Source organism: Nothobranchius furzeri, chromosome 17, assembly GCF_043380555.1.
Source record: "Nothobranchius furzeri strain GRZ-AD chromosome 17, NfurGRZ-RIMD1, whole genome shotgun sequence".
Classification (NCBI taxonomy): domain Eukaryota; kingdom Metazoa; phylum Chordata; class Actinopteri; order Cyprinodontiformes; family Nothobranchiidae; genus Nothobranchius; species Nothobranchius furzeri.
Window position 1 is genome coordinate 55,465,256 of NC_091757.1, and position 12,775 is coordinate 55,478,030.

At 42.2% G+C, this 12,775-nt stretch overlaps 2 protein-coding genes across 2 annotated transcripts in view; one reads left to right on the top strand and one right to left on the bottom strand.

Moving 5' to 3' along the window:
• Positions 1 to 546: 546 nt before the first annotated feature.
• cldn5a (claudin 5a) lies at positions 547 to 2,179 on the bottom strand. Its single transcript, XM_015973106.3, has one exon. It carries the CDS (start codon positions 1,998 to 2,000, stop codon positions 1,353 to 1,355), a length of 648 nt encoding a protein of 215 aa, XP_015828592.1. The 5' UTR covers positions 2,001 to 2,179; the 3' UTR covers positions 547 to 1,352.
• A 3,262-nt stretch (positions 2,180 to 5,441) lies between these two features.
• zgc:63587 (septin-2A) overlaps positions 5,442 to 12,775 on the top strand; it is a 41,196-nt gene continuing 33,862 nt past the window's right edge. The window contains exon 1 of the mRNA XM_015973110.3: positions 5,442 to 5,576. The gene's annotated coding sequence lies outside the window, so the exon portion shown is untranslated. The remainder of the gene's footprint in view (positions 5,577 to 12,775) is intronic.

Genomic DNA, 12,775 nt, shown 5'->3' on the forward strand with positions numbered 1-12,775 from the left:
AGCGCCATGTGAATGTTTTCCATCAGCAGAGTCCATGAATGTCCCAACTTTCTCCTGACTGTATGCAGACTTTCCTTTTTCATCTTATAAGAGGGCATATGACCCGCTAAGATTCTCAAGTCGGGCAAAACAACTAAGCTGCTGTAATCCAGTCACGCTTTCTGAGTGTTGTTGCTCACTTTCTGTAATTTATTTTTGTTGCTTCAGTTTAAACTGATATTTTACTGCATCAGATAAACTTTGTGAAATAAAATTCTCATCAGAACTTTAAGGTGATGATTTCAGTTCAAAAACAAGTTTCCATCCATCTTGGCTGCAGGGTGAGGAGAGGAGGTCTGATTCTAGGTGGGGGTGGAGGGTGTGGGTATTGTGAGTGGAACAGCAGAACCCCACTCCAGCTGAATGGCCATTGTCATCTGGATTTCTATGGATCACCAAAATACTTTCTCCCGCCGACGTGGGGGTTGTTTTATGGGAACTGCGCATTTTGCGCACAGCCACAGCGCACGTTTGTTTTGGCTTTAAGAACACACTTTAACTAAAGAGTCAGACAATAAATCCACTTTAATCTGAATAAAAACGAAACAGTATTGCATCTTCATATACATGGATAATGAAACATGACGTCATCATGACACCAGAAAACAAAGTTATTGCAAGAATTTTTGAAAAGACAAAAAGAGATCGTGCGAATGATGCAAAAAAATAAAAAACAGGTAAGATTCCAGGATCTGTGGGACCAAAAGATCCTGAACAAACTTTAGCATCACCACATTAACATAGAAATCCTGTCTTACATTTGTTGGCGCTTCAACAGGCGCAATTTCCTTCTTTCATCCTAATTGTTGTTGGACATTTTGTTAAGATATCAACAAAAAGCTCCACCAAAGGAATGGTTCTTGTGGGCCTGGCAGCCATTCTCTACTGTACAACGTTGTGCTGACAATGCCCAAAGAGAAGAGAAGAGATGAACATTTTCTTTCAAAAGATTTCACCACAAAACAAAAAACAACGAAGTGAAAACAGCAAAGAACTGAATAAACTGGAAGGTTTACAACAGCAGGTACCTAACAAAGATACTCCTTTCTGCTGCGAGTTACCTCCTTTAAAAGTCTTTTAAATCTCCTGAAACAAAAAAAGTGTAAATAAGGGGTCCGAGAATATTGAAGGACCCTTATAAAAACAGCAGAGGTGCTTCCATTGATTCCAAAGTTCAGATTTGAAAAGGATTAACCAAAGATTGGTGCAAAACAACACACACAAACAAAAAACAACGTCCGTTAAAAATAGAAAGCAGTTTTTGGAAAGCTGCAGGTCGCTTTTACGCACCGCGCCTGCACTGCGCCACGCAGCTACACATAATTCCTTTTGTCATACTCCCCGTTCTGCGTGGCTCTCTGGGTCGGTGCGTATTTTACAGAGTATCCCGAGTTCCCGCTGGAGGGACAGGAGCAGCACAGCAGCGTCCCACCGATCAGAAGCAAGGCGGTGGCCGCCCAGCCGATGTAGAGCGCAGCGCCAATCTCCCTCTTCTTGGATGCGGGCACCTGGGGGTTGTAGAAGTCCGAAATGATGTTGTTGGCCATCCAGCAAAGAGGCACCAGCACGAACAGACCACTGATGATGTAGATGATTCCTCCGGCGTTCACTACGCGAGCTTTGATGTACTCTGTGCGAATGCAGTTGGTACACTGCGCCCCCGCGATCACAACCATAAGACCCAGCACTCCCATCATGGAGGAGATAATGGTGAGCGCTCTGGCCGCCTGAAGGTCGTGGGTGAGCGCGAGGATGGAGTCGTGCACCTTGCACTGCATCTGGCCCGTGCTCTGCACCACACACGTCATCCACAGCCCGTCCCAGATCGTCTGAGCCACCACGATGTTGGCTTCGATGAAAGCCGTCACCTTCCACATGGGAAGCCCGCACGCGACCATCACCAGGAGCGAGCCAATTACGCACATAGACAGTCCCAGAATCTCCAGTCCGGCAGACACCATTTTCGCTCCTCGCTCTTCTGTTTGATCTGAAGTTTGTTGAAAGTCTCGCCTTCTCTCCCCCTGTCTCTGCTGTAGGCTGTTTCACACCTTAATGAGCACCTAGCGTCGGTCTTTAGTTGCGCATCACTCACCAGATTTAATTCGAAAAGAAAGAGCAGCTCCGGACTCTCTTTGTTGGCGAGGGGATGTGAAAACAACTGGAACCACAGTAGCGCCGGACCGTGGATATCTGCGAGGTGGGGGTATGTGGAGTCGAGGAGAAACTTTCATCCAATCCGCTGCCGCCGCATCCTCCAGGGACCAATCAAAATCCAGGGAAGTTGTGAGACTGGATAAAGCGGTCCAGAGCGCATTGTGCGTTTGAAAAGTTATGTACAATGAATAGAGGGGTGAAGGGCTGATGCGGAGGTGGGTGGGAGGGGTGTGGGTGCTATGGGGTGATGGGGCAGCAGGCAATTGTTTAGAAAAAAAATTAAAAACAATTGATTCTTCAGAAATTCAAACTATAAACTATCAGTTTTTTATTTTTTAATTTTTTATTTTTATTTTTTACAGGAAAATACTATTGAAGCAATAAAACTACCAATAAAAACCTAAGGATGAAGATGGCGCTCTCTCACAGTGGTGCCCTTAAATATTTTTCATTGGGGGCTGAAAACTTTGGGATGGCACTCAGAACTGGTCCCCATGGTAACTCTGGGATTGTTGTCAGTGCAGTGAATTTCTCTGCCATTCTTTTTTACTTGAGAAAAGCCAATGCATTCTACACATTTACCTCAAATTTAACACAAATGTTAAAAAACAAAAATTTTTTACAGTTGTTTAAGTTGTTGTTTTAGATTTTATTGTTTTAACAAACAGTCTAGTTTGCCTAGTGGTGTTTCAGCAAAAACATCCACAAAAACTATTGATATTTATACTGTTTTTAATTGAGAGCCTCAATGCAAATTTAAATTGTGATTTACATTATTTTTAACATTTGAATGAAGGTGTTGATCACAGAAAAAGCATGAATTATTTCTAAATATAACTGGTCGCTCTGAGTTTTTTGTGCAGGCAGAATTTGAAAATCCATACAACCCTTTTCCTGCATTAGCGTGTAGCATGAGGAAGGCTCTCTGATGTGATGTAAACAACAATTTTCCAGAAGTGGCCATGACTCCCCCCATGACTGGTTCTGTCCTGTAAGTTCACAAAGGGCAACATGGACTTCTTTTTGTGTTTTTAAGAGGTTTTGATGGTTTGAGGATGTGCAACTGATAAGAAATGCTGTGTCTTCAAAAAAGAAGAAAGATGTAATGATTCTGGAACTTAGAAATATGCCTTCCGGAGCTTCATCAGCAGTTTTTGTGACTCAGTGGTTCAAAGTTCATTGAGAGAGCAAAAAAAAAAAAAAAAAAAGATGCATAAGAACTTAAAAGCTATTCAAAAAATAAATCATGTCTGAAAGTCATGTCTTTATGAAAAATAAATCCTCCAAAGCCCCAAAGAACCCAAGGAATGCAACAGTTGTGGGTCAACTTTTCAGCTAATAACTCTGGAAATGAGTTGAAGTTGGTGTTAAAACATATTTTTGTGTCTGTCAGTTTTAAGTTTACGAGCAGCAGCTCAGGAGGTAACGCGGGTGGTCCAGTAAATAGGACAGTTGCAGGTTGGATCCCTGCTCCCGACAGAGAACTCTGCTCCTTGGGAAAGACACTCAACCCTCTCTGCCTGCTGCAGGTCGGGGGGACTGATGGCGCCTTTGCTAGGAAGCCTCGTCTCTGTCAGTGCGCCCCAGGGCAGCTATAGCTACATCATAGCTCATCCTCACCAGCGTGTGAATGTGTGTGTGAATGGGTGAATGACTGATTGTGTTGTAAAGTGCCTTGGGGGGTTCTAGGACTCTAGACGGCACTATATCAAATACAGGCCCTTTACCATTTTACCGTATTATGAATGAAAAAAGTTTTGTAACCTCTTGTAACAAATCAGTAAATGCATTTTGTCTTCTTACGGGCTGCTATAGAAGGAAACATGGCATCTAATAGGACTCGTGATTGTGACGTCATCACCAACGCGACCGCCCTGTTGGTGGCCTACAAGTCCTTCCTTGTTACTTGTTACAACTGACAACAGTGCGCTCAGTCTCGTTCTTGCAGATTAAATTTATCAATTATGCTATTATTATGCTTCTAGACCTGCAAAAGGAGAAAGAAAAAAAGAGAAAAGGGACACACAACAATACAACAGGAGTAAACTATCACTGCATCAACCTGATGAGGAAATATAAAATCAACATTGTTTTGCTGAACAATCACGATAAGAAATCACAGTGCATTTAGTGCCAACCATAGCCTTAAGACATGTGTTGAACGTGCCCAAGTCTATACTTATGAGAGCACCATGTGAGCACCTGTGTGCATACCCGCACTTGTGTATGTAAGGTTTCTCTATAGGAGCGTCCAGTAGAGAGTGTGCAGGGTGACAGATCTGCCCCCCAAAGATGCGTAGGAGATGGAAGGAGCTCCAAGTCTCAGAGATCCAGGAGCTGCCCCAGAGCACAGGGAACCCAGGGAGACTGCGACCAGAAAAGCCCTTGCCCCCCTCGAGAGGTGCAGAGGATTGCCCCAGGGGGCCACAGCCGGCAGAGTCCCGGGGGATATCAGCGGCAATCCCACAGGTCTGCCCGCAGTCTCCCACCCCCAAGCCGGCCAAGCCCGGAACCCAGCGACCCGGGACCCAGGGGCGACCAGCCCCGCCGGGGACCTAACAGAGCCCAGTTACTCAGATCCCACCAGGCAGCCACCGGTATTAATCAGGCAGACGCCAAAAATCTTAAACCCCTTGACCCAGGAGCCGCGAACAATCATGCAGACCAAGGCACCACACTCCACACCAGGTGCGGCAGGGGGAGGGGAGGCGAAGATGTAAAGCAGCAAAAGAAGTCCCAGGAGAGGGGAGGAGTCAAAGGCCCCACCTGACATATACAGTCATACACAAACACAGTCACACACTCCCTCCCTCATGCTCTCACATACACATACAACCTAAGACCCTTTCGGCTGGGGTGCTGATGAGCACAGAATATTTTTGTAAATAGCCTATAATCATCAATTAATTTGCCAATAATAAATTCCAAATAAGTTAATAACACTTTTTAGCATTATCTATTTGTTTAAACAGATAATACATTAAATATTTCCCAAACTTTTCCCCATTTCGAAACCAGACATCAACTGAAATACTACGGTAGCTCTTTGGCTCAATTTTCATTAATTTTTTATTGACAAACTTGACATAAACAACAAATATGGTACACATTTCCAGAACAGTTTTCATCTTGAAAATGTAACAGAGAATGCTACTTCTCAGTTCAAAGAACAATATGAGAAAATTACAGGTTGATTTGGGCTCAAATGAGTAGAGGACATTGCAGTTCGGCCGCCCTGTGTTTGAGCCGTAATGGCGTCAGTGACGCAGCACGATCGAGGGCGGACTCGGGGAAGCTGTTTCCGTGTTTCCCTTCCTGGGCTGGGACAGTAGCAACACGATAAAGGCTCCGGCTGTTCAACAATACCTCAAAGTTTCGTACAGGTAAGACGCTACTCGGAAGTTAAATGTTACTTTAACATAAACTGAGCTGGTTGGAAAGAGCAAGGTGAAAAGGACACCACGGAGTCTCCGAACCGAGCTGGAGACTCGACACTCGCTGCGGTAACAACTGTTGCATGCTAAAGTTTGGCATGTATCGTTAACCCAGTTTCAGTGCTGTTTTACAGTAAAATGGTTCATTAAAGTTTTTTTTAATTAAACGAAAGTCTTAAAGCGCACACGTGAACATCAGTTGTCCCGTTTGGTGTTCAGTAAACTTGAGTCCCAGTATGCCTGACAGACTGGGTGTGGTGGGCATGAACTGTCACAGAGGCCCTCGCTCACGTTTTAGCCCCTAAACAATGGCTCAAGCATCGCAGTTTCCCCCCATCGCTGCTTTATTCTGGTGTTTAGGCCTACTTTGCTTAAATGAGTTAAAATAAAAATGGCAAATGCTTTAAATTCACTAAAATAAGCCTCTAATGAATTCGAAATGTCGTTTTTTTGTATTTTCTACCTATTTTTGGTTTAACACTTTAATTCAAAAGTAAATTTCTCCTTCAGACAACCTCACAATAAGAGTGGAAACAATATGTGTCTAGGTCTGACAGGGGTGTCAAACATGCGGCCCGCGGGCCGGATCCGGCCCGCAAGCGGGTTAAATCTGGTCCACGAGATGGTTGTGTAAACTTTATTTTCATACTTTACAATGTAGAGTGAAAGTAAACTTATCTTTGTGAGCAAGTTTTCTCTGTAATGAGTATAAATAAAACAAAGCTGCGCTCAAGACTCACACAAGAACTTGAATCACATCCTGAAGTTGGTTACCACTCAGGATGTGACGTCTGATATTGACGTGCTGGTGAAAGCTAAAATATGTTTGGTAAAATGAGTCAAATATACTTTACATGTTGCATGAAACTGATCTAGCCATGTGATCTGTAAGCTCTTTGAATCACTAAGGAATGTTTTTATTTATTGATTGATTTTTTAGTTTTTTCAAATTTACAAGTACACTTCAGGTGTTGTACTTGTACTATTTTGGATACACTGTCCTCAGGCTCAAGCTTTGTTTTATATTGATTGTATTAAAACAAAGAAAACAATCTGAAGTTGTTTTTTTATTTACCGGTCCGGCCCACTTGGGACTAGATTTCCCTCAGTGTGGCCCCTGAGCTAAAATGAGTTTGACACCCCTGGTCTAGGAAGTGGTGAAGGGCTACTCTAGAATAATTATCACCCATCCTGCTTGTGTTTTTGGCTCAGCTCGTACATAACTTCTGTTTTTACAGATTGGTGAACACGGAGGGAGACATTGTGAGCTGTAATCTCAGGCTAGCAGCTGTTACAGAAAACAACTTGGTGTTTTATTCAGCTGGACAGATTTGCTTGATATTTGAGGAATGTCTGTCATATCTCTAGATTTTTCAAAGTAACGATTCAGCTCTTTTACCACTCTTTGACCTTTGCCCTTGGTTCAACTTTCTCTTTAAAAACAGTGTTTGACACACAAACACCAGGGAACCCACCTGTCTGACCCTATAAATCACCAGGAAATGTTTCCTCTTCTTTTGTGCTTTGGTGTGAATGGGACTATTTTTCATTCAATGGCAAAATGGAACATTGACTCAGAGGTTTGCATTTAAGATTTTACAAATTATTACACCTTTTATTTGCTAGGCTATGGTGGGAAAATGTATACATACCTTTTTTTAATGTGACACCTAAAGTAATTTACAGTTATTGGCCTCTGTATTTTATGTTTTTGGATTAACCGGGGTATCCGCGGATCCTTAAAAAAGTCTTAAATTTGCTTTTCCAAATTTAAGGCCTTAAAAATCCTTAAAAATGACAAATAATCCTTAAATCCAGTTTCCAAAGGTCTTAAATTACCAAAGACCCAATAAACAAGATTCTTTTATTTCTATAAAAATTTTGTGAATTTCTAGTTAGTGTTCAGAATTTTTTTGTGTATGATATTAGCGTAAGCGGAACCGTACACATTCAGTTGGTTGTGAAAGGGGGCTATTTTTAGATGAGCACATTAGCTGGTTAAACTAGTGGGAGCTTGCGCCATGGGGAAGTGCAAGTTTAATGGTAACTGGATGGTTAATCCCACGTTCGCGATGTGGTTGGCACCGGTTCCAGGCAATAGCTGGAAATTATAGCTTAAATTTTATTTTTAAAAATAGCATAAATTTGGTCAAAGTGGCCTTAAAAAAGGTCTTACGTCTTAAAGCTGGCTCCCATAAACCTGCAGATACCCTGTTAACCACCAAACAAAAAAATGGGCAATTGTACGGGATACAGTATTTATATTTAGCTTGCACATAAGCACTTCCACTTAGTAAGTCAATAAGATGGCTTTTTAAAAATTTTTTGGCAAAAGTTGCCTCCTGGAAAAGCCTAAATTACCTATACTGATGTATAGTGCTGATGGTCATGTGGGAAAAAATTCTAGAGGCAGCTCATTAGAAAAAGAAATCTTAGGCCTAGTCCACACGTAGCCGGGTTTTTTGAAAACGAATATCCGCCCCTCCAAAAACTTGCATCCACACCACCGCGTTTTAAAAACAAACTCTGTCCACACGTACCCGGATAAATACGTTGTTATGGACATGCCAGACCTGTAGGCGGCAGTACTTCCCCCGTTCTTAACCTCGTCCTTCGTCTGTGGTCTTCCGCAAGGAGCAGTAATTCCTCTTGCAAAAACAAACAAGCAGAAAGCGCTTGGACGATTGATGGATCGGGTAGTGACAGAGCGCAGCTCTGAAGGCTTCCATGATGTCGGCTAGTGTAAACACAGGTCGCACACGTGATGTCAGCATTTTTTTGTCGCGGAAAGTGACGTTGCGGACCTTAAAACTCCGGTTTTGTCCGTCCACACGCAGACACCCAAAACGGAGAAAACGCAGATCTTCACTTTGGCCGGAGTTTTTAAAAAGATCCGTTTTCGTGTGAAAAAACTCCGTTTTCGTGTGGATGACAGGCCAAAACGTAGAAAAATATCTACGTTTTGGCAGATCCCCGGCTACGTGTGGACAGGGCCTTAATGGCGTATGGTGAAACCGGGAGCTGCGAGGCGCACACCTAGCTCTTTTTTCCTCAACATCTTCATTGTTCTCTATAGCAAAAGTTAGAATTTTAACTGGTCTGTGATAGCAATAGCGCTAACCATCTCCATTTTCTTTCTTTTTTCGTGCTTGTGAGAGGCAGGGGATTACTCATTACTTTATTTGGGCAGCAGTAGCTCAAAAGGTTGAGCGGGTTGTCCAGTCATCAGACGGTTGCAGGTTCGATCCTGGCTCCGGACTATGGTTGTCACGGTAACCGGTGTAGCGGTAAACCCCGGTAAAAAAGTTGACAATAGCAATAACCGTCTTGTTTTAAAAAATATATATTTTCCCGGTGGGTTTACCGTGGCTGCGGTGTAGGCACGGTGACCCTTACCAGCCACCGTATCATCTGCTGAAGTTGCCGGCGGCACATGCTCACTTTGTTATTTACAACCAAAACTTTCTTGAAGCTAAAGCTGAAATAATGGCTAAAGGAGGAGACGGCAGCGCTCAGGACATTTATTATCCCTCAAAGAAGACAAAGTGGGAAGTACGGGCATGTTTTGGTTATTTGAAGAATGCCGAGGGACATCTGATAGAAGACGGCTATCCTGTTTGCAGCACGTGCAGAAAAAGTGTCTGTGAAAGGCAGCAATGCTTCAAATCTCATGACACATCTGCGTGACCATCACCCACAACTCTACAGTCAACGCAAGGCAAGCTAACGTTAGCGTTTTAGCTAAAATGCGTGATCCGAGGATTTGGGTTGAGGGAGAATGCAACGAGTCGCTATATAAAGCAGCCGCAGCGCCGCTACCTGCATATAAACCGTGTCGCGGACACCGCCATGTTGAAATGACGCTATGCATTACGGGGCTCCCAGGGGCAGATAAGAGTTGGTCTCTCTCCGAGAATAATTATGAATTTAACAATGATTACTGCCTGATGACATTTTCCCACATCTGCAAAGCTCACTGGAAGGACACAAACCGTGGACAATATTTTCCTGATATAGAGTTTATTACTCAAGTAAGGGTAAAAAAGTATCTGATTAGAAGGCTACTTGAGTACTGAGTATCATCTGATCTAATATTTTTAAAATGATGACATCAAACAGACATAAAATAAGAAGTTATGGACAAATATTGGTGTTTTAAAGACTAAAGGGGAAAAATGTAAACAAAATAAACAACATAATTACAAAATAACACATTTTAGGCAACATTTAGACACAAACTGAGGACAATATTTTCCTGATATACAGGGTTTATGTAGTTGTCTGAAAATGTAACACGTTTAAAAAAAAATACCGCGATAATACCGAAAACCGTGATAATTTTGGTCACAATAACCGTGAGGTTAAATTTTCACACCGTGACAACCCTACTCCGGACAGAGAATTCCGCTGCTGTTTCTCACCAGTATCAGCTGATGGAGGTCTCTGGTTTTGTTGCGCCATTCGTGTCAGCGGGCATGGTAGGGTCGGGGCATGATGCTTAGCCTGGCGGGTGGCCAAGCAAAGCCTGGCATGCCGCCAGGCTTACAAAGTGCTGGGGTAAACCCTGGATGTTTCCTGAGTCGGCCTCCGCTCGTGCCTCTTATTTCAGAATTAGTTTTTCTTCCCATTCATCAGCAAAGCACTGGAAAATCTCCAGTCTAAAGGGATATGACCAATTAGTCTTTAATTTGGATGTAATCCTCACCTGTGACCTCCATATAGCAAACATTAGAATTGTGATTTTTTTTTAACCCTAACCATTTAGTAATTAGCCTGTTCTGTGCTCTAAACACAGTTACAAATTGACCTCCTTGTTTGTTTTTACTATAAAATACTTTTTTGTGTTACAATTATTACACAGGCTTCTCCTTCTCAGGGATTATTTTCTCAAACCGCACCTTTAGCCCTCAGGCTTCATTAGGGACATTTTAGTCCATCTGGGCAGTTTTTTGTTTTTCTTTTTGACGCCATTTCACCACCGTTTGTGCATATGGTACAAAATTTTGTCGCAAAACCTCTCTCTGAACAAATTTTGAAATTCAATTTGCAATTTTTAAAATAGACTAAGGGAACACTATGAAAAAAAAACCACTCTATACACTTGAGACTTGAGGACAAAAACGTCCACTTGTAAAAGTGGCCAAAAAAATGTATACCAGTACATTAATATTTTTCTTTTTTGCTTTTTTTTCATAGATCTGTTGAACAACTTCAGCCCTGCTCAATTATAAAAAAAATTCAATCATTTTGAGGCTTTTAACCCTTGAAATGCCATTTTGAATACTCAGTCATTGCTGTAATTTATGAAAAAAAAAACACACAAAAACTGAGTTATTTTCTAAAAAAAAAAAATTTCGACTGGGGTGTTTAGTACAAATCAGTCTTGATTATGTTATGAAATATCTAAAATTTTGAATTTGTTGCATTTATAGTTTTTACATAGCAACAGATTTAAAATTTACTATACACTCGAGCCATTAGAGGACAAAAACGTCCACTTTTAAACTGTTTAAAAAATGGTCCAGATTAATATTTTTTCTGCTTTTTGGGTCTAAGGCCCTGTCCACACGTAGCCGGGGATCTGCCAAAACGTAGATATTTTTCTACGTTTTGGCCTGTCATCCACACGAAAACGGATCTTTTTAAAAACTCCGGCCAAAGTGAAGATCTGCGTTTTCTCCGTTTTGGGTGTCTGCGTGTGGACGGACAAAACCGGAGTTTTAAGGTCCGCAACGTCACTTTCCGCGACAAAAAAATGCTGACATCACGTGTGTGACCTGTGTTTACACTAGCCGGCATCATGGATGCCTTCAGAGCTGCGCTCTGTCACTACCCGATCCATCAATCGTCCAAGCGCTTTCTGCTTGTTTGTTTTTGCAAGAGGAATTACTGCTCCTTGCGGAAGACCACAGACGAAGGACGAGGTTAAGAACGGGGGAAGTACTGCCGCCTACAGGTCTGGCATGTCCTTAACAACGTATTTATCCGGGTACGTGTGGACAGAGTTTGTTTTTAAAACGCGGTGGTGTGGATGCAAGTTTTTGGAGGGGCGGGTATTCGTTTTTAAAAAACCCCGGCTACGTGTGGACTAGGCCTAAATCTTGTGATCAACTTCAGTTCTGATAAAAAAAAATCAAATATTGAATATTTATCTAAATTGTAACCCTTTATATGCCAGTTTGATTATGTGATGCTCATTTTTTCATGAAAAAAGCAGACAAAAGAGGAGATATTTTACATAAAACAAGAAAGACAAGCACAGTCCCCTATTCTTTGTGACGCTGCTGGCAGTGGGGTCAGTGCCAAGAGCCACTGTTGCAACTGGTCTTTCTTGCTAACCTAACCCTACACTTTGAAGTTCAGTAGGAGAGTCAAACTGTGTTTTATGTTCTTATCAGAGGTCAGGTTGACCTTCTGACTTCAATAAGAACAGCAGAAGATCTAAAGAAATGTGTAAACTTTCTCGCCTGAGCAACATATGGAGAAATGACTGAATTTGGGTGCAGGAGTCACAGGGCTTCATCAGCACCTACAGCTGCAGAAGAAAGACCAGTTGCAACAGTGGCTCTTGGTACTGACCCCACTGCCAACAGCGTCACAAAGAAAAGGGGACTGTGCTTGTTGTGCACAGGAAAAAAGGGAGAGAAAACAGTCACATGTTGTTTTAGATGTGGCAGATTCACATGCAAAGAGCACACAATCCTGTGCTGCACGTCTTGCTGGATGGACTGAACTTTGTCTCACCTCAAAATGCAAGCAAGCATTCACATTTCTGCACATGCATAAACAAACTGAACTACAAAGAGTCTGGATGTACCTGGGCTCCAGCCAGATGAATAAACATATTGTTTTTGTTTTCTACCCTTTGGTCTTACGAGTGAGAATGAAACTGTGTTTTGTTTACATGCTGAGCTTCTGAGTTTAATAAGAACAGCAGAAGATCTATAGAAATGTGTAAACTTTCTCACCTGAGCAACATATGGAGAAATTACTGAATTTGGAGTTGAACAGTAAAAATCATAAATTTGACTACTTTTGTCCAAAATGCAACCCTAACATCACAGAAAGCATGAATATTTGATGCAGATGATGCAGGATCAAAAACTGTGGTTTGCATTGAAGTCAATGGGACGTTTTTATCCATAACA

Excerpts from the sequence above, each read along its gene's own strand:
- cldn5a (XM_015973106.3), bottom strand. The coding sequence starts at position 2,000 with ATGGTGTCTGCCGGACTGGAGATTCTGGGACTGTCTATGTGCGTAATT.